Here is a 25019-nt window from a genome sequence, read left to right on the forward strand (position 1 = left end):
TCTTTGTGGTCAATTTCAGTCCTATAAAACTGATTTTTTTTGTTGTTGTTGTTGTTGTTGTTTTTTGTCTTTAAGATTTCTGTGACTTCATAAATTGTGCATATGCATTCATATTATAGGATCTTTGGTCGTAGGAAAATAAATGTAAAATGAAATAATAAAAACACTTATTTGTTATATGACTATTTAACGACTACATTGCACAGAGATGATATGTACTTTGAACAAGATGATTTAAATGTTTTCTGCAGTACCTCTGGCCCGACTGTGACTGTGTGGCCCTGGTTGTGCAACAATACTTACCTCTTCTGTCTGTACAGAGTGCATGTTTATCAGTGCTGTATAAGGTTAAAGGTCTGCCGGATAACTCCATTTAACGGATTGGGGGTGGGGTGAGGGGGTATAAAAAAGTCCGGTACCAGGTGCGGCCGGAGCTGCGAAGCCAAAAGTGCAATGCCGCCATCTGCTGGCAGAAATGTGGAGAGGCGAGAAAAAAACGTAAATGTGTGTAAAAGGGCACAATCGAGTTTTGGTTTCCGACTTAACAGCTAAACTCAGTGACAGCATATTGTATTTACTTACTGAGATGGACACAAAGACAGTCAATTATCCCTGCATGTTATCCTAAAACTTCCAGCTGTTCTTTTTATAGGAATAAACCGGACTAACAACAGTCACACTGTCACTTTGTGCATTAAGAGAGCTCAGGTTTTGGCTCTGGATTGACTCTGCTAACTAGATCTTCTATAACAGATTAAGGAGAACATGAGATGCTTTCAAATTACACTTAAGAGATGGTTGAGCGAAGTTGGAGGACTGATTCATTTCGCTTCTCATTAAGCTGTGAGGGCTTACAGCGCTACAAGATAAGTGCTCTTCAGTGGGGAGAACTAGTCTTCGCTATAAGAAGGAGATTCCTAATTAGCCTTACATGGGATCAGATCATTTAATCTGCGATGTTCCAGGTAAACCCATTTAAATCTGCTGAACTGTACCCTCACTACTTTATAAAATCTCCCAACTACTCTAGCATGTCATGTCACTGAGAAATGACCACATGTAAATCTCCGGTGTCCTACAGACCTGCATATTCCTAAATACAGGCTGCAGTAACACTCCAAATCGGATGCACTACTCTAAGAGCAGAAGTCACATTCCCACTCAGATGTTCCGCATTGCAAGGCTGCTAATTTAAAATGACTATCAGCTGCACAGCTGTCAGGTTACATGGACTAAGCCCAGCCTCCTTGTTTCCAGATGCTGACTGATGTTGACACACAGTCTTACATTAAGTGATCATTTTATGGGTGTTGCATTCTGTGACCAAAGAATCCATTTAACTGTCTCTAGCTTTCATGAAATTTAAAACACAGTGAGGTAAGGTGCCTTCTGTTGGTATGAATGAAATACATCGCATATTGAGCTGCTGTTTTTGTTGTTCATTAGTCGTCTGACTGTATTTTCACACACACACACACACACACACACACACACACACACACACACACACACACACACACAAGCGCGGAATGTCCCAGATGACAACTTGATTTTGTTTGTTTGTTCAAAGCCATTATTGAGAACAGGGACGTGCAGAGAGGTTTAAAGGGGCGGGTGCTCAAAGTTAAAAAGGGGCACATTGAACCATGCTGAATAACAACAACACACATTCATCAAGAATCTAATATGGGAAGGGCAGGGCTGTGTTGATCTGAGACTGTAGACATTAAAAAGTCCACAGGAGAGATGGTAGCTGATTAAACAAGTGTCATGAGATAATAACAAAATGCAAAGATTGGTGACAGCGCTTGGAACCATAAGGCAACGAAAAACTGTGACATAAACTCGGCTCTGCCTGTGAATCACTCTTTGCTTCTCTTCTTCCTTCCTTCCCATCATTTCATATATCACTCTCCACTTGCTGTCTATCTGAGAACAAGGCACAATTTGCTATTGCAATAAACTATAATCTAATTATCCACACCTAACAACTCCAGCACTTAATCTAAAATAAAATGATGACAGAAAAATGTTATAGCACTGCCTTTAGTAGCCTCATACAGCTCCTACTGTTTCCTCCTCATGTCCTTACCAGCCATGTCTGCACAATGTTATATCATGAGTAATATTTTTTTAAATCCAGCTAAATAAAACACACACATGCACACACAGTGACATTTTAGACCTTCTTCAGAATACTGTATATACTATGGGCATCCTTACATTATTATTTATTACTAGAGCTACAATAATAAAGCAATGAGGAGGGGGGAGTAATAAATATGAAATAATGTATTTATGATGATTCCATTTGTTTCACTATCCACTCTGTGCAGGGCAAAGCTTATTACATTTTTAAACTGTAGAGATACAATCATTTTACTGCTGTAAAATCCAACTTTTGTCTTATTTAAAATATAAATCTAATATAATCTGCTTCTTAATGTATGTTCTTTAAAATACAGCGTGTGTTTTTTAATATATTATAATTATAATTATTATTATGTGGACATGCATATTAGATCGTTTTTTAGTGAAATATAATCCCTCCAGAAAGGCAGGAAATGCCCAGAAACTTACTTTAAAACTAAATATGTTCCCTAAAACGGTGACAGAGCTACAGACCCATGACAGCCTTACACAGGTAGCCAGCAGCTATGACCAGCACTACTTGTGCAGTTAATAAAAGGACAGGTAATGTTTGTCGCGCTGTTGCACAGCACGCTCGTTTGTTTCAGTTAGTCAGTTGCAACAAGACAGCTTACCAACGTGTACGTAATAAGCTAATACTCCTGTGTGCTACACACTACAGGGTACGCTGTACACCTACTTACTGGTTTTGTCGCATCAGACTGTGTCTCTGAGTTAACTTGTGTTTCTCCTACAGCTCCGGACCGCAAAAAATGCGCGTGCTCTTTGTGAGCTCGTTCCCGGCTCGTAACCAGCGCGTTCTGCCGTCGAGGGCGATCATTGGTTAAATGTGATCATGTGACTGATGCAAGCCAGATCCTTTTATTTAGCAAAACTATGATTAATAGTTAAATATTATTGTTGAGGGGCACAGACAGGACTCCGCACGCACACACACATAAAATAAATAAATAAATAAATAAATAAATAAATAAATAAAATTTAAAAGTTGCCTCAACAAAAGGGCACTTTGGGCACTCATCAGGAAAGGGGCGGGTGCTCAAGCCCCTCTAGCCCCCCCCCCCTCTGCACGTCCCTGATTGAGAATAACAACCCAGTAAATAGGCCTGTATGTGACATTTTAGCAAGCGGAACCAGCAGAAAATCCTGGCTGGATTTCCCTCCTTACTATGGATTATTGATCGATCGTTTCATCTCTAACTCTAAATACAATAAATAACTACTGTACACGATATTGTGAAGGATGCACCCTAAATTTAACTGTGAATTTAACTTCACAGTTTGCGCACACCTGTCTTTATTATGTCCGCAATTATATCATGCAGATTTAATCCTGTTCATTTATTTATTTATTTATTTATGGTGGTGTTCGTCATTGCAGACAAAGTGCATGATCATGCAATTAACCTGGGTATAAATTACTTGCTTTGAGAAGACTGAAAAAACAAAGGAACCGATGGAGATATTGTCAACACATAAGCATTTCCTCTGTAAAAGCAAATGCAGTGCAAACTCGTGGTCGACAGTTTGCACTGATATACTTGCCATACCCGAAATGACAGTTTAAACCGCGAAAAGTGACATTATGTTGGAAACTTCCCTAATTACATCACACGTGATCACTGACAGAAGGGAGCGTCGTAAGCGAACACATTTTATCCTTCCGCCACAAGCACGAAATAATTCTATTATCTCGCTTTTCGGGGTCAGAACGATTACTCGTGTAGGCATTTTGCTTTTCAGCGCGTATTCGTAATTAGTAGAAGCATATTAGAGACGTGTGCGTTTGTCAGGTTTCATTAAGCGGGTGGGACTATAACGATGAAGGCGGCGTGATACATACTCTAAAATCCCAGCCTGCTCTACCTTCTTTTTTTCCTTCTGTGGAGGCCATGATGGGAGCCTGAGAGTTCAGCTGGAGCTAGAGGAGCGAGAAAAGAAGATGATTTCACGGGACGGAACTGTCAAATCAGCCTGTACACATTTCTGAACTTTGTATAGTCTCTATACATCGAAGGTGGAGCCTGTCACTTTTTTTCAGATGTGTTCCTGGCAATCAGTCGATGACAATGTTAAATCGTTAGGGGGCATTTGGATCGAAAAAGGAGGTAGCATTAGCTATTGTTGCTAGCTAGCTGTGCTAGCTAGCTAGTTAGCTAGCGAGCTAGCTACGTCTTAGTGACTGGATACGGGTTTAGAGAACCGGTGAGTTCTCTGTCTTCTTGCTGTCAATCGCGGCAGCTGCCATTGAGCCTTCAGCTTGGACATTTCACGGCATTCTGAAGTATTTTCCTCTAAGGACACCTGCATGTATTTTATCCGGGGGTGTTTGCAAAACGAATTGCAGGATTGGGAAAGTCGGGCCTCCGCGGAGGAGCAGAGCAAGGCCCGTCTTTATGATCCAGAGGAAGCCTTTCTAATCCTACCGACAGCCACCGCTACTGCTGGCTAGCACTTCTCTGTCAGGACCTGGAAAATTCAGCCGTGAGCCACCGAGAGCAGACCCAGTGACTGCGACATAATCGGCCAAACCGCCAATACTAGATTACCCCATATAGACTCCTGTCACCTGCTACAATGTCGTCGATTATAAAAGAAATGGTCAGTCGGAACAAAAGGAGATACCAAGAGGATGGTTTCGACCTGGACTTAACATGTATCCTTCTTAATTTGTAAAGCTTTCGGGCCACTGGTCACTAACATGGTCTAGCTGCACTGGTTAAGAGCACTGGAACCAGTTCGGTGGAGTAACGTGAGGTAGATGGCTCCCCTGCTACTTATCGTAGCTAGCTGCTAGTTGGTCCGACAGCGCAGCTTTGCTGTCACCCAGCATGTTTGAAAGATGGTGGATCTGTCAAAGCGGCACGTATGAATACCACACTAACATCACAGCTGGAAACCTCTGTTAAGCTGGACATTGGTCTCTGTGTTTAAATGTGACAGGGCATTTAGCCTGGGTGAACCTGGGTGAAGGTTGTGAAATTGTTAGTCATTTGGCCATATTTATCATTTTAAATCTGTGCCTCTCGTAAGCATATATGATGCGTTTAGGATTTGTTTTAGGGTATCTTTGGCTTTTATTTACATCTGGATTTGCTACCCAGGTTTTTAATTTTCGGTGGGTTTCTCGTTTGTTTTGACACAATCGAGCAAATGGCTAAAGTACTCTTGCCCCTCTTATCTGTGTTTCTTAATGGATTTAACGTTCACTGATGGATATAAAACTCCTTTCCCTTTTGTTAAGATGGCTATTAAAATATTAAAAGAAATTAAATTTCAATCTTCACAGCAGGACTGACACTGACAATAGCTGACCTCACTGGCGCAGTATTCCCGCTTCTAAAGTTGGTACTTTTGCTTATTTGGCTTGTGGTAAGCTAGAATAGCAACTTAAGTGGTTGACTTTGGGCAGCTAAATGCAAAATGTAATTTGCTACAGTGCTTAAAGTTGGTTAATGGTAAAAGTTTCAATTAATATGCCTTTGTGTTGAGATCACCTCTGAGTCCCAGAGTTTGACATTTTTGGTTTTATGGCGGAATTAAGTTGTCAGATCATATCCTATTGTTTAAAAAAAAAAAAAATTTAATATATATATATAAAACATAAATACATTTCTAAGCAAACTAAAGACAATACAAAGCCAGCTTCTCAAATGTGAAAACTTGATGTAATCAGTTTACTGTAAGAAGAAATTAAGACGTTTGAAAATCCCACCTGGGCTTTGGGACTTTTTCCACATTATTATTGGGTGGTGTGTGTGTGCTGGGGGTGGGGGGTAGGAATCTGAAATTGCAGATTAATCAATAATGGAAGTTCCAACCCTATCTGGTTCCTTAAAGTATACAAAGAGTTGAGCGGCCTGGAGTGTTTATGTACCGAATTTACTTTTGTTATTGTTAGCAACTTGAAAACCTTGCTGAGTGGCGTTTTTTGTTCTTTCTTTTCTGAAAGTGCAGATGTAGAGCTGAGTGCTAGTTACCTTGACTTGACACTATAGATAGAAACATAGTGAAGTGATTTCAGGCAGAGCTGTCAGCTATGATGTATGTGTGACTGCAGATGCTGATGAAAGGCGTGTCTCACAGTATTTGATCTGATGTTTCTCGCCTGCTTTTATAATGTGGTAAATCGAATGTCATGTCTTGTCAGTGGCAGGACTCTTGTGGTATACCTCTACAGCTTTGTGCAGGTGTGAATAGGGTACACCACTCAAAAGTGGAATCTTTCTTTGGTGTGAAGCCACCTCTTGTTTGGATGTGGGCCCTTTCGAATTATCCCTTTTATCATGTTTGGCACTATGTCTAAAAACAATATGGGCTTTCTGCAGTTATGTAATGCAGTATCACAGTTCTGGGAATTGCCCTTAAAATAGAGTTGCCAGTGATCTTGTATCATCATTGCTGTCTGAGTGCTCTCTCCCTCTTACCCTCTCAATCCACCACCTCTCCTCTCCTTTTGCTCTTTTTCTTTACTACTCCCACTCCTAATTCTCCCTCCCTCTGCTTGCCCCTTTTCCTCTGCTCTCCTCCTTTCCTGTCCTCCCCACCTTAGCTCCTGCTGGGTCCCACTCTCCCTATCTCCCCCCCTCTCTCGTTCTCAGTTGTGGATTTGGCATATGCATAGAGCTGAGGCAGGGCTGGCTTTTAAGAAAAGGCGTGTCTAAAGCATCAGATTTTTTTTCCTCCTACTTGGAGCTTCCTTCAGGGGTCCAACATATGAATCTCTTTCCAGCTGCAGAAACCAAGACCCCCATGCTCTGGACTGAAGTTCTCCCTGAAGGTTTGTAAAGATCAGTTAAAGTCTGACTGGACCCACTTTGCCCGTAGATCCACGGGTTAGAGTAGCCCATTATAAAGCATTAAAAACTAGTTTTTATCTCCTAATTAGGTTTTTGAGCCCTTAATCAACAGGTTTATTATAGTACAGGATATACAGCTTAGGCGGCTGTGCTGAGTTTCAAGGAAGTAGCTTGGCTGTATGCAAATAACCTCAAAGATTTGCTATAGGGCTGGCTTGAATTTATGTACGAGGCCTGTGTTGTGCATAGCCTGGTTGCATGGGGTTGCGTGCAGGCACTTACTGAAATCCTCTGATGGGGTTTTGCTGAAAATTTCCCCCAAAAATGGCTGAAACAGCATTAATGTCTGCCATAGTACAGTTGACCCGGGTTTGTGGAAAACCTTTTTTTTGTACTTGTAGGTCTGCTGATTGAACAATGAGCTGTGTGTATGCAGACTGAATCAAAAGAGTTGACCTTGTGGGCTTTTTACATCCACAGGTTCTTGTATGTGCACTGCACACACCAGGAAAGTTGAGGGCTGTATAGAGGCTGCCGGCTGTGCTTTCTCGCCAAAGCTGTCAGATGCGTGTGTCAAATTATTTTGACCATTTAAAAAGTGATTTGACTCTGGGGGGGGGGGGACAAAACGAAACACATCCAATTAGAAATATTCAGCCTTTCTATTTTTGACGTTGTGGCACAGGAAGTGTAAGAAAAGGTTGCCCTTTAGTCAGTGGTTAAAGTGTGAAATCCCACAGCTTAGACTGACGAGCAGACTTCAGTTACAGGTAGGCGTTGGAGCCGAGCCTTCAAGACATGCATGCCAACCAAATTATTCTTTTTCAGTGCAATGTGACACTGATGTGCGCCTTTAAGAGTGAATGTATGTCACCATATAATTGGCCACGACATTTTCCTCACCGTTCTTGCGGAAATATGGAGCCATTTGAAACACAAACACCACCTTTTTCTGCACCTGCAAATTTGCAGCTCGGCGCATTTGTTTTTTGAGTTAACTTTTTTTTCCCTCTTCCTTACATGTGTGACTTCATGTTTCCCGCTTGCAATCTCGCAGATATTCAAATGTCTCTGGCTGAATTCAGACTAGATAAGTCGAACATTTGCGATCATCCCAATATAACTTTATGTTCTAAAAATACATGCCGGTCAGGGAGCAGAGACTCTACTCATGCACCCACATGTGGGCCTGGCTGAAGCAGGAGCACGGTTACTCCTGCCGTCACTGCTTGCTTCTCACTGTCAAGGCCATCTGTCACAACATGCACGCACATACTGGCCAGCACCCCTCCCCTATTCTCCTGTCTATCCATAACTACAATCACACTCTTATAATGGCGTGGACTAAAACTTTTCTCAACCCTTTCACTCATGTCTGCATTCTTGAAGTTGTGCTGTAATGGCAAATTCTTTTAAGCAGTCCTTTCCTTTAAAAGCTTTAGTTCTGACGCTGGGAGCCTTGGTAGTAGCTCCCTCTTGATTTCCTGCAGATTGTACATTTCCTTGACTGCTTGAACAGATATTTACCCAAATATCATTGCAATGGGCTTTCCAGCAGAGAGACTTGAAGGCGTGTACAGAAACAATATAGATGATGTAGTACGGTAAGTGTGATCTCGGTAAAGGGTAATATAACAAACATGCAGTTTATCCTGCAGTACATGAGTTTATTCGTTTTGCTCTAGCACTTTGATCTCATATCGATCTAATGATTTTATTATTTTTCTGCGGACAGGTTTTTGGATTCAAAGCATAAAAACCACTACAAAATCTACAACCTGTAAGTTTCTACATTTTGTTTGCATCTGAGCTCATCCTTGTTTACTTACCAGCTTCCTCTTGTGTGATTGCTAACTGGAGTTTTCTGGGGGGGATTTTCTTGACATTTCAGCTGTGCAGAAAGACACTACGATACTGCCAAATTTAACTGCAGAGGTAGGCTGCTTCACATTTTCTATAAATGCTGTTTTTAAGAAATAAAAGCCCTGCTGAAGGCCTGATGACGCACAAGGTCGTCAGATCTCTCAAAATACTCAGCATCTCCCTGCCCACCTTGTCTATGCTGACCTGTTTGCACTGTCCCCCCCCCCCCCCCCCTTCTCTCATCACAACTTTGCGTGGGCTTGCATCCCGCCACACCTCAGTTGCACAGTACCCCTTCGAAGACCATAACCCTCCTCAGCTGGAGCTTATTAAGCCGTTTTGTGAAGACCTGGACCAGTGGCTCAGTGAGGATGACAATCACGTGGCGGCCATTCACTGTAAGGCCGGGAAGGGCCGCACCGGAGTCATGATCTGCGCGTATCTCCTCCATCGTGGGAAATTTCAGGAGGCCCAAGAAGCACTTGACTTTTATGGGGAGGTCAGGACAAGGGACAAGAAGGTGAGATCACGAAACAAATGCTTTCAATTCCGAAGGCTTTATTACTTTTTAGAGCAGTTGCATCAAGCAGGGCAGTGACTGATGAGCCACATCCTGCTTAATTGGTTTCAAATTGAAAGTAAATTTCATGTTCAAGCTAAGAAAAAGAGAGGGAGACCATACAAGATGACTGAGTTGATTTTCACTAATAATTATCAAGGTTGCAAAGATTTGAACACACATAGAAAACAAAGATTTGAACACACATAGAAAACAGAAGCATAATTTCAGGCACCAGTGCTCTGTTTTAAGAAGTAATACATATTAAACGGATAAACTCGAAGGTGATCTCATGTTGCATCCTGCGTCCTTCATCTGCGTCAAAACCACGGATGTCAAATTCATTTTGCATTGTGGGCCACATGCAGATACGGCCTACTTAAGTGTGCCGAACCAGTGAAACTCCCTTTTCTGTCAGTCTAAAAAAGTTTCACTACACATTTAATCTGCGAGATATTTTAACATAAGTAATAGTACTGTAGTTTCATCAACACATCTCAGTTTTACTACATGATTAAAAAATGCTGCTTTGAGCTTAAAATGTAAGAAAAAGACTGTCCTGTAATTATAAAATGAAAAATATTTATTTTCTTTTTTCTTTTCGCTGTAATCCGACTTTAAAATCATACATTTCTATAGTAGATAGTGACTGATTGGGAGCTTTCTGTTATTTGTTTATCTGTTACTTATTTACAGTGGTTTAGTATGACTGGCTGTGGGGGGAAAGCCATAAAACTTATAAAATACACTTAAAAGTCTCAAATTCATGTCATCCTTTCAATTTTTTTCAAAGCCGTCCAGTGGGCCAGAGTGGACTCTTTTCCGTGCCAATTCCAGCCCCTGGGCTTTATGTTTGGCACCCCTGGATTAAACATTGTTGCTTTTGTTTGCAGGGAGTAACTATCCCGAGCCAGCGTCGCTACGTCTACTACTACAGCTACCTACTGAAGCACCAGCTGGAGTACAAGCCGGTGGCATTGCTCTTCCACAAAATGGTGTTCGAGACTCTCCCTATGTTCAGCGGGGGCACCTGCAGTGAGTCACGCTCATGTTCAACTTCAACTCCAATCTAGGGCGTAGGCATGCATACCGCTGTTCAGACAGAGCGAGGGCCTTGCATGTATGGTGCACCGTGGGGCTAACCCACACACTGCAGCGTAGCACCGTAGGGCATTGCAGGTCATCTGTGGTGGAGCCAAGTTGTCCTCTGCTGTTTCTTTTTTAAATTTTTTTTTTTAATAGCCTTGTTGAGTACAGCTGAATTTCGTGCTGTATTTAACTAACAAGGGCGGTTTTGTATCGATCAAGTCTGCTTGTTGCTGCTCACAGAAAATCCCGGTGAACCAGATCCCCACTGGTTGTCTTAATAAAAATTTCAGATTTTTTTTTTCCACAGGAGCCTTTTAAGATTTTTATTAGCTCCGAAAACTGCAAAGCCGAGCCATTAATTTAAATTTTTTTTGGCTCCTCTCTAGTGAGAGACTTTTATAGGATTTCGTTTTCTATGCTCACCATCGAGAAGAACTACAGCATGCCCTTCTATAGAGAAGAGCGCATCCTATAGTAGTAGCTACATAAGCACAGGTTTTACATGTTTTCCTAAGGCCGAACCAGGAAGTAACTTAAAGTCGAGAGGAATTTAGATGGCAGTAATTTTAGCAAACAATAGCGCAGCACTCAGTAAGTCACTGACGGTAACAGCCACTCAGTTATGAGTATTTACATATCACTGCATGTTTGCTCAGAGTTTAATTGATATGACGGCTGTAAAATGTCTGCCAACATTTGCACTTGTTCTCCCCTGTTGACGTAGTGACAAACGCAAGCAGTCCAACCCGTTTGATTTATTTTTTTTAACAGCCGTCAAAACCAAATGCTTACTGCAGTGCTAACTTTAGTGATTTCCCCAAATTTCTAAGCAAATAATGTCACTCTTAATTAAATTTCATTCCCTGCGTTTCATTTTTCATGTTCACATGAATGCAGAGTGTTTAGCTGCATGTAGAAAACCTTTTTTTAGTGTTTAAATAGTGCTCTGTTTTAGCCTGAGGAGGGGGTTAAAAAAAAGTGAAATAATTCTGCTTATCTGCTCAAATGCATCTGAGTCATACGATGTTGTGCTCTCCTCGTATCTGAATTTGTCCATTTTTAGCTGTCGGTCAGAAAAAGCAACCTGTCCTTCCTTCATGTCTGTGACTTCTTTACCCTAACACGTGACTGTGCTGCAAACCCCTGACTGTATCGATCCTTCCTTCTTTTTTTCCCCTGCTAACCCTCTGCTTAAAAAGGCCCTATTCTGAGTTTGACGTCTTTGTATGTGCATCGCTTTTTTTCTGTTTTGCGGTTTGTTTTTCTAGCTTTTCTAGTTCTTAGCTCACTGCAATGATAAAATAGAAACCAGTTTAATTGCTAGAAACTGCTCAATGTCAAACACTTCTCTCTTTATTTCCACCAAAGAAAACTGACGCATTTTGGTCGTTTGATTTTCAGCAATTTCAAAGTTCCCCGTTTGTTTCTTCCTCTTTGTGTTTCTCATGTGCACACTAGGTGCCTTGTCAAACGTTTTTGTAAGATGCACAACTCTGCTTTGAAGCCACGGATTGAATGTTGTTGTTAAGAAAAGCTATGTAGATGTAAATATTTGTGTAGAGCTCTTGTGTTTTGTACCTGCTGTGCTGTCAAGCCCCTGACAGGCCAGCCAGGCCCTGTTTGTGATAATCTCCTTCTTTCTCTCTAAGGGGACAGTACCATTAAAAACAGGAGCGAGCCGACCCCTCAGGGCTTCAAGAAAGGGAATTGGCATTGGGGTAAATGAGCCTTTCATCCATTATTATTTTTTCACTCATTTGTTTTTATATGGCCCCAGAGATCCAGAAGGCAGGAGCAGTCTGAGGTAGACATGTTGCTTAGCAGGAAAGGAAAAGCTTAGGGGCACATGAAGTCATCTCCAGCACCACCATCCACCCTGACAGGAAGAAGAAAGGGTTAAAATTCTTCTAAATGCAACGTGTTGTGCTGGTCCAAGACCAAACCAATGACTGTCTATCAGAATAGGGTCCTGTGTCTCTGGTTCTGGGTCTATTTGGGTGTTACATTTTGTGGCCTGTTAACTTTCCCTTTCTCCTCCTTAATTTTAATATAATGTTTTATCACCTTTTTTTTTTCACTTACTCAGTGGGTGGGAGGTGGTGGTGTGCTGTGCCATTTTCTTTTGTCAAACTCATGTAATAACACTTGTATCCTGTCTCGCCCTCCTGATTTACTCCCTCCTCCACTGTCGCTCACTCCTCTTATTGTGCTTTCTGTCTCTTCTCTCCCACTCCCCCCTTCCCCCTCTCACAAATCTCACCCATCGTGCTCCTCACCCCTGTACAACGTCAACACTTTTTCCAGATCCCCAGTTTGTGGTGTACCAGCTGAAAGTGAAGATTCACACATCGAACCCCGCTCACACACGGCGCGAGGACAAGCATATGTTTTTTGAATTTCCCCAGCCGCTCCCAGTCTGCGGAGACATCAAAGTGGAGTTCTTCCATAAACAGAATAAGATGTTGAAGAAGGTTAGTTGTCTGTGTTTGGGAGATTTCATTGCGGCTTCATTTGCTCAGTCTAATTTAGGAGCTTATTTCAGCCACTGTATGCCATAAAGTGACTAGGTCACAGAACGATAAGACGACTAAGCATTTTCACACTTGGCAGGGTGCCAGCAATTACGGTTTTATTGCCACAGTTCTCACAAATAAACCAAAAATCAAAAATGTGGTATTTTTAATATCTTGGGTCTCTGTGCTGCAGGCCAGTTTTGTCCCAAAAACTATTAAAAACAGATCAATTAGGCACACCATTGGCATGTTCCTTCAGGACCACAAGCAGGGCAACCAGTTTATTTTGAGGTAACTCCCTCATTCGCTGTCCTGCTGCCATAAATACTGAAATTTATATTAACCCACAGCTGAAAATAGACCCCAAAAAATGCACTGTTTACTCCTGTTAGTAGTGTTTGCTAAAAACGACACTGGTTAAATGCTCGCTAATTTCCTAAAATGGCTGGGTGCAGTTTTTAACAAACGCTTCTGAAACAGGAGTAGAATAGTGCATTGGTAGAAAGAAATGTACTGGGTGCACAGCAGTTGAAAAATACTTAAACTGACTAGTGCAAGGCTGGCTTTTCTCTGAATTTGTTGACAGTAAAAAATGGACCATCAGCCTTAGCTAGAACAACTGATTTTGGAAAGAAACCTAATCAAAAACCTGTAAAGTTTCCTTTCAGTACTTCATTCACTCAATCTGTTGTAACCTCTCCCCCTCCAGGACAAAATGTTTCATTTTTGGGTGAACACTTTCTTCATCCCTGGACCAGAGGAGGGTGGGGACAAGATGGAGAACGGGGCAGTTAACAGTTTAGAGAGCCAGCAGGGGCCACCAGGGCAGGGTCTTCCGGGACAGGGACCTGGACCAGGCCGACCGGGACTGGGCCAACTGCAAAGTGCCGAGTGCAAGGACAACTGGAGAGAAAACTACAGGGAGGAGAAGAAGGAAAGCAGCAAAGAAAGCGACAGGGACAAGGACTATCTCATCCTGACACTTAATAAGAACGACTTGGACAAGGCCAACAAAGACAAAGCTAACCGCTACTTCTCACCAAACTTCAAAGTAAGTGCTGTAATCTTTCTGCTGTTGAATAACCGTATATCTGCTGTCAGTTCACTTTGCATTTTTAAACTGAAAAGAGCAGCGACGAGACTTGTTTGTGATCATCTCGTCTTGGTTTCCAGGTGAAGTTGTACTTTACGAAAACCGTGGAGGAGCCGAACTCCGAGGCTAGTACTTCAACATCAGTCACCCCCGACGTTAGCGACAATGAGCCAGACCATTATCGATACTCTGACACCACTGACTCAGATCCGGAAAATGAACCTTTTGATGAAGAGCAGCACACACAAATCACAAAAGTGTGAACTCTTTTTAAACAGGAAAAAGGAAGAAATTGTACACCAGAGGGGGCAAGAAGGAGAAAACTTGAATATAAACTCAAAAGAAAAACCGCTGTTCCTTCCCTCCCCCAGAAGGCAGTAGAATATCATCATGTTAAATGCCACTTTTGGGGGGGAAAAAGATGAAATATCCTGACCAATATATTGTTTTGTTTTGTTTTTTTCTCTCTCTGGCACGACCATGAACCATGTGCGAGGTATTGACACTGTTGCCCCATGGGAAAAGGTGCTGTAGCTATAAAACTGTGTTTATATATATATACATACATATATGTATATACATATATACATGCATATATAACAAACTTTTTCGTGTCAAAGACAATGGAAAGAGTACCACAATCAGGAGATGGGAGTTGAAGTGTGGGAGAAGCTAGAATGATATACGAGGACTATGCTGCTCTTCTCCTGTCTAAACCAAGGCCAGTGCTGCAGTCACTTTGTTTCACTCCCTCTCTTCTCCTCTCATCTTTTACTCTCCCCCACCCTCCATCCTCTCCTCCTTCCTATATTCCTTTACTGTGAATGCTTCTTGTGCTCTTTGCAGGCTGTCTCACGTGACTTTTGGCCTTTGTGCAGTGCAAACTGCATGCGGGCAGTGGGTTGGGGGTGGGCGGGGGTTATAAAGAGGCTGTGATGATGTCTAAAGCATTGCCATTCCTGTTCCCACTGTGTATATGTTAAATTATGCAGAACAAGGCATCCCATGTAATTGTTAATGTTTTTTTTATCCTAAGATAATAAAAATATAATACACAAAACAGCAGGGAGACAAGTGTTTGCAATAATGTTGACACTACATTTCAAGGACAATGGTGAATTTGCATGTATTAGAATTGGCGTCCATCCCTAATAAATGTATGCAATGTTGTCTTTTTTTTTTTTTTTTTTTTTTTTTTGATAATGAAAGCAGCTTTGAGATTCTTCTGCGTGGGGTTTCCCGCTGCTTTGAGTCATGCTCACAAAATTACATCACAGCTTTATGTAATAGAGCTGCTGTTTTCCGTTAATGAAAATCATGCAGAATGAAAATGAATTTCCAAAGTGAATTTTTGTCATTGGGCGTCGCGGCTAGTGCGGTCTTCTAACTTGACACCGCTGCTGTCAAATGAAGTCGTAATTTTAAATGACGGTACCCAGACCCTGTAATCTAAATTTTTAGCATGTGTGAGACGGGACTTGAGTGCAGAGCGCTGTCCCTGGTGAGAAGGGGGAGGGAAAAAAATGCTGTAAAGCAGGTTGTCGTTGGAGCTGTGTTAACAGTAACTTCCTGCTTTAAAGGTCAGTGCTGCAAATAGCGAGTGGGACCTGAGTTAGGGAAGTGATGGAACGATTGTTGTTAGAAGTTCAACTGATGGCGAAAAGCCCACTTTAAACAAATAACACTGAGTGGAACCAGGGAGCTGCGAGCATCTAATGGCAGTGTAGTGGTGAGAAAAAGCAGAAATTGGTTGATTATATTTGGAAACATTGCTGCCGATTGGAGTTTGTGCAACCTCGCTTTCGTGGTTTTTACATTTTTGCCAAGTACCAGTAGATTTTTCTGAGAAGCAAACTGACCTCTGAACCCTAATAACAACATTAACATTTATGAGCCAAAGCAGCCCGACTTCATACCAGAGTATCAGCGCTGCATGTGGAGTGGCTTCTGCTGGTTAATAAAGGCGTTCTCCATATGAAATGAGCAGAGGAAGGAAAGGCTGCCAGCCCAGGAGGGAGGTGTGCGAGGCCTCTGGTAGTCGAGCCTGCTCTGCTTGCAGGCTTGTGTGGTTCCCCAAATGAAAGGGTAATAGGATTAACAAGCATGTTGCTGTGATAGCAGTGCAGAAAGTGGCAAGACCCTGGCTAAAGCTTGGCCCAAAGTCTCCTGATAATAAAATAAAGTATGAATTAAACATATATTTTAAAAATTGTTCCACCCCCGGGGGCTGGCAGTCGCATAATCCCCTTCTGCTCTATTAAGACTCGGTGCCCGGCTCTTTCGTGTTGATAGAGACATCAAAGCCAACCAGCGCAGCGTCAAATGAGACAGGCAGCAGTCGCAGGGGCCCAACTGTAATTGGCTGAGCCGAGAAGGAGGGAGAGACTCTGGTAGATTAATAATGAATGTGCTGTGCTGGGCTGAGAGACCAGAGAGATGCCTCAGCTCTCCACAGGCACACAAGACTGAAGCGAACCAAGAGCCGTGACTTCAGCCAAGTTTGAGAGTCCAGCTCTTTGCTTCTGATTGCTACTCTCATCACTTAAACACTCCAGAAACTGCACCTGAAATATGAATCGAAATGTATTGCCTCATTTGAATGTCTTGAGGGCTGGCTCCTCAGAAAAAATGTTTGATTTCCCCCACATTACCATCTCTCAAGAGGTGAGGCACCAATGGAGAAGCAGGAGATTTGGAGGAATGTTTGCTTTGCATAACGTGAATGTTCCTTCCGACATGTGGATTAAACAGTACATTATACATCCAGCAGAACAAAGATGGAAGATGATACAGCGTTTGCGGATATGATGTGGAAAAACGGAGGTGTTGGTTTGTTACAGTTAGAATCAGCTGGTAAAGACTCCCAAAGTTGGATAACTAGCCGTATTGATGGATGTGTTTATGCTTATCCTGAACCTAAGACTAATTAATTAAGAATAATTAAGAGATCTGTACACCTTGGTGCTAATTTTTCCAGGTGGTCACTTCCAGTATTGCAATGAAAATAGAAATCCCAGCTGCCCAAAAAATATTTGTCTCACATACCCGAGAAAAACTGATTTTAATCTATAGAAGTACAATCTTTTTACTACTTAGATAAAAGGTGTGTGTGTGTGTGTGTGTGTAAGTTGTTTGATTAAACTGAATATATTATCCTAATAGTATAAAGATGTTAATCTCAAATGTAGCTTAATGGCTTGATGTTAAGATCCTGGGTTGAACCCCATTTTGCCTTTAGAGCTGTCTTAAAGGTACAGTAAGTATTTTTTTCAGGTTACGTGATAGAAAGAAGTGATTGCTGTACTCATAAATATGCATTGATTAGTGTATAATTACATCTTCTAACACATGATGTGTTCTCATAAACTCAGAATTAATCCATTAAAAGTAAGGCGTGGGCAGTAGTTTATTTTATTATAGTTTTATTATAGCCTATAATTTCAGGCTCAAGTTTCCAACGATGTTAAATCCACTTCAAGGAAGGTTTCACTGATGGCCACTAACAGTGTCAAAACACTGTGCACTTGAATTGTGAAGGGCAAGAAAACAGAATGCGGTTGACTCTGCAATTTACTGAGATCTAGTTGTGAGACTTTACACACTGTACCTTTAACTCTTTATAGCTTAGATTCAACAAGGTGCTGGAAAAAGTCTCCAGAGATTTTGGTCCGTATTGATAGCATCACGTAGTTGGTGCAGATTTGCCATAGGCATGTTCAAGAAATCACTGTGAGATGATTTGAGCTTTGTGGTCTTCTGCTGCTGTAGCCCATCCAAGTTTGACATCCTGTGCATTCAGATATGCTCCTATGCATACCTTGGTTGTATCAGGTGCCTTCCTTTTACCTCGAAGCAATCTGCCCGTTCCCCTGCGACCTCTGAAATCAACAAGGCATTTTCATTCATTTCAGAGAACTGCCATTCACGGAATATTTCCTCTTTTTTGGACCATTTTCTGTAAAATCTAGAGATGGTTGTGTGGGAAAATCCCAGCAGATCAGTGGTTTCTAAAATACTCATACCAGCACAGCTGGCGTCACTGACAATGCCACCTTAAATCATCTCTCTTCTCCATTCTGATGCTTGGTTTAAACTTCAGCAGGTCGTATTAACGATGTCTGCCTGCTGTTGCTGCCATGTGAGTCCCTGATTAGTTATTGCGATAACAAGCAGTTGAACAGATGTACCTAATTTATATTTTACTTCCTAGATTAGATAATTAGTGACTAATTAAGGAATTCATTCAGTGAACTTTGCTCTTCAGTACTCATTTTAACCAATAAAAATGGTGTACAATGGTGAATAAAAATGTTACAGGGAGGACCTAAAGAGAAAAGTCGGGAAAAAACAGCTTAAATCTCTGGGAGCTCTTGTGATAGACCCCAGAACCTGCAAAATGACAACCAGGTGAATACTTCTGCACCGAGATGTGTCTAAACGATGATACTGAATCAGAATTATACATCAAATGTTCATGAACCTTTTGGGTTTTTTTCAGGCTGTCACAATATTGACTCAATAAGACCGTGTATTATGTCTTTATTTTTTTTAATTGACATTTAATTATATTTATTTTGTGGCATGTATGGCCTTCCACAGTCTAAGCCTCTAACTACTGTGAAAAAAGGGGGAGGTAAAGAAGCTAACACCAAAATACAGAGATTTAAGCATAGTATTATGATGAAATGACAGAGGGGAGGGTGGGGGTCAGTTTGGCCTACAAAGAGAAGTTAAGTCCAAGCTGGTAACCCCATTTCCCTTCCATCTGTTGGTAGCAGTTGTAGAGCATGGCTGCACTCACCAGGACCTGGCAACCCATCCCCCAAGCCCTCTTTCTCTGGCTGACTGCACAGCTGTGTTGCGTTTGGATTAGGCCAAGAATAAAACAGGAAGTAGAAATTAAACAAAAGCTTAAACACACACACACACACACACACACACACACAGGCGCTGTAAGTTACCAAAGACTCAGCAGCAGCACGAGTGACAGGCTATGGAAAGAATACACATACTCACACGTGTGGACCATCACAATCTCAAATACACACACACACACATATACATATATGTGTGTGTGTATATATGTATATTTATATGTACACAATGACTGCAGTATGAAAAAGTCACACACTGCCTCCAACAAACTAACATGAGCCCAGGCCAGACCACAAGCTCATGCTCACACCTATGGTCTGTCTGCATCCTTATTGCCTCTTCATGGTGGTCTGCTGTGAGTCGAAACTCCCCCAAATCTATCCTGTAAGTGCCAATATCAAAGTATTTTTTTCTTTCTCATGAGATGACACGTAAACAATATAAGCCCACATACATCGCGCAAATGGGTACGAATGAGATAAAGACAACATAAGTTGCTCCGATTACTTATGCATTCACTCTGATTATTATTCGAGCTGGCTCCCTTCTCCCATTTTTTTAATTAATCCGCCACATTAAAGCTGGAATCCCATCCAGCTTTTCTTTGAAAGGAGATTAAGACAAATATCACAACAGACACTGCATTCGTCAGCATATGATTAAACCTATATTGTCCTTTTTACTCGTTCAAAGTAGGGAAAGGGCCTTCCGAACACCATAAAACTCAATATATTTTTTTGTCATTATTTCTCTCGTTTGTGAACTTCTGCCGTCTCACTTTCAGCAAATCCTGTGCCTGGTTTCTCTTTTTTTCTTCTTCTTGTGAATGCCCCAAAATAGCCCCTCCGATAGCACACAGGAACTATGGTGAATGAGGAAGTGGAATTAGGAAGAAGAAGGAGACGTTTGGAAACATGTAGCTGTAGGAACGTATGGAGCAGCACGACTTAGCAGGAAACAGTGAAATCCATTAAAGTGCTTCTCGTCATGAGTTTGGACCAGCTGTTAATGAATATACGGTAAATGTTTTCAGATGTAATTTTTACTGTCAAGACCTGAGTCACCTAATGAGTCACACGAGCCCTGCTCTTGTGTGTCTGTGTGTGTCTGAGGGAGAGTTTTTGTTGACATGGATGTGCCAGCATGCTTTGTTAGCCTGTGTGTGTGTGTGTCTGTTTATGTGCGTCTTCATGAATAAGAGAAGCACATGGAAACACTTACTGTATTGCTGTCGCCACTGACCCCTCCCCCTTCCTTAAGATGCATACACACTCACACACACACTCATACTTATTTCTTCTGTGATCAATGAAGAGCACACATGTGTCCAGTGTACTGAATGAGAGTCAACATTCATAGCCTGCAGCAGAAAAAAAACATGAAAGGAAGCGTATCAGCTTTACCATGAGCTACACACACACACACAAATCCCTGCAACAGGAACTTGCATTGTGTGTCACTTAGGAACCCAGCAGTGAAAAGTGCTCGCGCTGCAGGGCTTCTTCATATATCTGTGTGAATTTGTGCATGTGAAACTGTGCGTTCGTACGCCAGAGTATATGCATATATCAAACTTTACTTTGACAGGCTCTGTTCTCTACCTGACTTTTACCCTGAAATCTTAGAGCAGGCGCAATCCTTCCCCCGAGCCTCATCCTTGCTCTTTTCTCTCTCTCCATCTAGTGTCATCAGGAGGGTAATATGAGGCATATGGCTGCTGATGACAGTCCCTAATCCTCACGCTGATAACTGATAGTTACTCGCACGCTCCTCATCCCCATCTCATCCTTATACACCAAGAACAAGGGAGGGAGATGCAAGCACGTCTGCCGATACTCTTTGCTCAGCCTCACCGTCTCTCCACTCTGTGTCTCTCCCAGCTGAGAGTCATTATCTGAAATGACTGATGTGAGAAGGGCTGATGGACAAGAGCGATATTAGTGTTTGTGCTGGAGAGTGAAAGTTGGAAATGGTGCTTCAGAGTTCAGACTTTCGGAGTTCCAGAGAAGAGAAACTGCTTCACGGTACATGAGATATGCGGGGGAGGGGGTATGTAAATACTGTACATCTTGACAGGTTGTAATGATGTAGTGGAAACCCTGACACCCACAAGCTCTAATAGTTTGTAAAGGTCTCTCGATAATAAACACACTCTCTACAAACACAGATGTATATGAATATGCAAAATCTTTAGGGAAAGGACCGTAAACTTTCTGGTTTCCATTGCCGAACGGTGATCACTCATCTTCCAGCTGGCTTCATCTGCACACAGGTAAACAGTCCATGTGCAGAGCACTGGCTCTATTACAGTGTCAAAACCTCAAGCTATGTTTTGACAACATTAACAACTGCACTGTAAGCATGCACCAAACAGGAAATCTGGGCCCAGATTTTTTAAATCCATTTTCTGGATATGCACTGGCTACAATGAAATCCCCAAACAGTAGTTGGTGCCAACAATGGCCATCAGATGATAGCCAATGGCGTATTAGGCTGCTAAAAAAATGTTTAATTAGATATTAATGATGCAAATTATAAAACCAGCAAACTGTCCCACTGCAAGACAGATGCAGAATTAGTGGTTACCCCCACTTCCACACTTGATTTTTGTCTTCATTGGTTCTGTAGCGTAGCAGTTTACAAAGTCAGTCTCCATAGACTTCCATGTTAAAATGGCCAACTCCATGGCATTAAAAAGCATTTTTACACCCTGCCAGAAAATATAGCTTTCACATCTATGGATAACTTTCCCCTTTATAACAATACTGAGTGGGGTCAAATAAATGCTATAACTCATTCACCTGGTTAGTTATGCTAGGAGCATGACCACATTAACTGGCAGCTGATCAGTAAAATCAGTGTCTGCTAAGCCTCACCTTCACTACTTCCAATCATTAAACTGCACCTCTTCCCTGTGTGTGCCTTTTGGAGCATTTTTAATAATCTGACTAATATTACAGCTTCATCCGAGGTATAGACCATCACAGAAGTTGGTGCTTCAGTTTTGATCAATTAAATTCTAGTGATGATGATGTAATGATAGTTAAACTTACTTAAGTATACTTTCTATACTCGGACAGCAAAAAACAAATCTCCATGTGTGGTGTATGTACCCTCCATCCCCCATCTAACCCCCAAGTGTTTCCCCAGTCAATTTATATTTACAGCATAGAGGGAGGGAACCCACTGGCAAAACTGGCAATATTTGCATTTACTTGAGCGATAGGGTCTTCTGAGAGTTAGAGGCCTGCAAAAAGTCACGTCACATGACTGCACATTCCTTGAAACTTTATTGTTAAATGTTCTGGTGAATAAGTTTCTACGCAAATACAATTCTTTTTTCTCTTTACCAAGAACATGCTGTTGTTTCATGGGTGTATCTGAGTTTAACCATCTGTAACAGTTGTCTCACGACTCCTCCAGCAAAAAAGGCTCCTCTGTGCACTCCATCCTCCCCATCGAACTGGCAAAATGGTATGGCTGCTTGTGTGTGTTTGTGCGTCTGTATGTTTGAATGTGTACACTTATCTTCAGTGTGTGACTTTTATTTGAACTGTGAAGCACTTTGTAGCTGTGTGTTTTGAAATGTGATATATAAATACAGTTATTATTATTAGTATTATTAGTATTATTATTATTATTATTATTAATATTATTGCTCCTGTCTAAAAAAAGTAATTGCCTCCTAAACCCAATAACTGATCGTGCCACCCCATCATTCACATCACCCTGGAGCAATTTTGTGCGTTTTTCTTTGCTGAATTGTTTTTATTAAGACTTTGACTTAGGCCACTCCAAAAAAAGTCATTCAGAGGTGAACTTGGTGGTGTGTTTTGGATCATTGTCCTGCTGCAGTACCCAAATGCACTTAAGTTTCAGGGCACAAAATGATGGAGAGACAGTCCTCTTCAGGATTTTCTGGTAGTGAGCAGAATTCATGGTTAGTCCTCCGGATCCTGAAGCAGCAAAGCAGCCCCAGACAATGACACCACCACCACCATGTTTGACTGTTGGTATGATGTTCTTTTCTAAATGCTGTGTTAGTTTTACACAAGATGTAACGGGATGCTAGCCATTTAAAAAGTTAAACTTGTATCTCCACAGTCCACAGAAAATTTTCTCAAAAGTTTCAGTGATTATCAAGATGCTTTAGTAAAAATATTTCCTTGGAATGTGAAACATGTACCGGTAAGTGGGGCAATTGTGTAAAAAAATAAATACATTTTTCTAAAAGTGCAATTCGTTTTTAGATAAAAAAATAACATCCCATTTAATATCAGAGTCAATTATCGGTGAACCTTACTACCCAAGCTGTGATTTCATGCAGATATGGTTTAAAATGCCAAAAGTAACACTTCAAAGCATGATCCAGTCCATGTATGCTAAAAGGACAGCCATAAACATAAGAAAGTGGTCACAGCACCACACAGAAAGCCAGTTTCCTTTTAGACGATGGTATCGGTGGTTGTTTTTCAGAACATCTTTTACAGCGGCAAATATCTTGTGTAAACCAAAAGTTCCCTTTTTCTAATCTGTTGCAGCTTGGTATGCATTTATTTAAACGTTCTGACATACCTGTAAACTACTCGCCTGCCAGTGTTTACGAGGGAAGTTATTTTCATCGTATTGGATGATACCTCTAGAGGAGCCGTGAGCAATGGAAATTTCTAGTGTGAGTGTGTGTGTGTCTACGTGCTTGTATGTACAAACAAGTGACATACTTTCTGGAGGCCTAGTGGGTGTCAGTCACGGGAGTGGGTTAAGCGTGGTCCATCCTCTCATTTAGAGTCTGCCAGTCAGCCAGCTACTCAACCAGCCCTGAAACCAGCAAGCCAGAGCTTTTTAAAGGGTCTGTGATTTGACAGAATCCCGTGGGGGGAGATGCAGGGGATTAGGATTAGCAGCTGTTTCCCCTCAAACAGTAGAGAAGATACGCTATAGCTACGCCACGCTGATGGCAAATTAATAGATGAATAGAACATGCGTGCGTCGTCTCAGATAAAGTGCTAAAGCTCCTCGCTTCATAAATAGTGTGGAAGGTGTCCTTTTTTTGAACCCGGCCGTGTGGATCTGCTGTCTCACACACACACTCAGTGAGTAGCAGGGAGGGAAGCAAAGGCATATTGTGGCCGTGAGAAAGGTTTAAAACATCATCACTTTAATCTGGGAGCACAAAGCCAGCTACAGATTATTCTTCTGCCTCTCAAACGATTCTGCAGCAGATCCGGTTTAGATGACCCCCGCTAACACCCTCAGAGACAGGGGCTTTTAACCCCAAACAAACACTGATAGCGTGGCAGCCATCAAATGAGAACACACACCAAGCACACACACACATCATCCACATCTATGGCATGTGCATTGGCTGTACCCATCCACAGCTTCCAGAGACAACACACATAGTACATACTGAGGGCTGCGCACAATGATAAATAAACACACAGGCTTATGCCAGTTCCACTTGCATTCATTTCAGGCTATTAAGCAACACAGGAAACTGTTGCATATCTATAAGGTAAAAATGACACAACTGCTGGTGTGAAGAGAAAGACACACAATGTGGCTTTCCCGTAGACCACAAACACTACCTGAAGTAAGAATGGCACTGCTGTAACATTATGCATGCATGTGCAAACTGAGTAGGTCATTTTGGACTTTTGTTACATGCTGACACACACGATTTCTTACTCAATTTCTTTTCAACTTGAGCACCAACCACACAATTAGCTCCCTGGAAGTTAATGACTGGTCTTCTCCATTGCTTTTAAAAACACCAGAAGGCCAAGAAATCAAATTTTCCCTGCATATTTGTCCAAATATTGAACTATTTCAGCTCACAAGATTGGCATGCTCTGTATAATTTACAATATTTTTTCTTCTTAAAAAGCCACCTCATTCATGTTTAATGGGAAATATGCATTATTGAAGTCGTATCTACACTGAACTGGAGGTTAACCTTTGCTAACGAGAGACAGATGCAGCGCAAGTGGGAATGGAGAGAGGGAGAGAGCGAGATACGAGAGAGGAAAAGGACATAAAAGTGGAGTAAATTTGACGGCGGTTCACCACAATACACT

The 25019-nt window shown here is 41.7% G+C and overlaps 1 protein-coding gene across 1 annotated transcript; it reads left to right on the forward strand.

Moving 5' to 3' along the window:
• The first annotated feature begins 4008 nt into the window (after positions 1-4008).
• On the forward strand, positions 4009-14371 carry LOC113035041 (phosphatidylinositol 3,4,5-trisphosphate 3-phosphatase and dual-specificity protein phosphatase PTEN-like). Its single transcript, XM_026190287.1, has 10 exons — positions 4009-4807; positions 8470-8554; positions 8686-8730; positions 8842-8885; positions 9095-9333; positions 10266-10407; positions 12111-12179; positions 12766-12932; positions 13684-14025; positions 14148-14371. Exons 1-10 carry the CDS (start codon positions 4729-4731, stop codon positions 14328-14330), a joined length of 1395 nt encoding a protein of 464 aa, XP_026046072.1. The 5' UTR covers positions 4009-4728; the 3' UTR covers positions 14331-14371.
• Positions 14372-25019: the final 10648 nt, after the last annotated feature.

Source organism: Astatotilapia calliptera, chromosome 13, assembly GCF_900246225.1.
Source record: "Astatotilapia calliptera chromosome 13, fAstCal1.2, whole genome shotgun sequence".
In the NCBI taxonomy this organism is placed as follows: Eukaryota; Metazoa; Chordata; class Actinopteri; order Cichliformes; family Cichlidae; genus Astatotilapia; species Astatotilapia calliptera.

Excerpts from the sequence above, each read along its gene's own strand:
- LOC113035041 (XM_026190287.1), top strand. The coding sequence starts at position 4,729 with ATGTCGTCGATTATAAAAGAAATGGTCAGTCGGAACAAAAGGAGATAC. Across the intron at positions 4,808-8,469 it reads TTTCGACCTGGACTTAACAT|ATATTTACCCAAATATCATT; the intron begins GTATCCTTCTTA and ends CTGCTTGAACAG. Across the intron at positions 12,933-13,683 it reads AGAATAAGATGTTGAAGAAG|GACAAAATGTTTCATTTTTG; the intron begins GTTAGTTGTCTG and ends CTCCCCCTCCAG.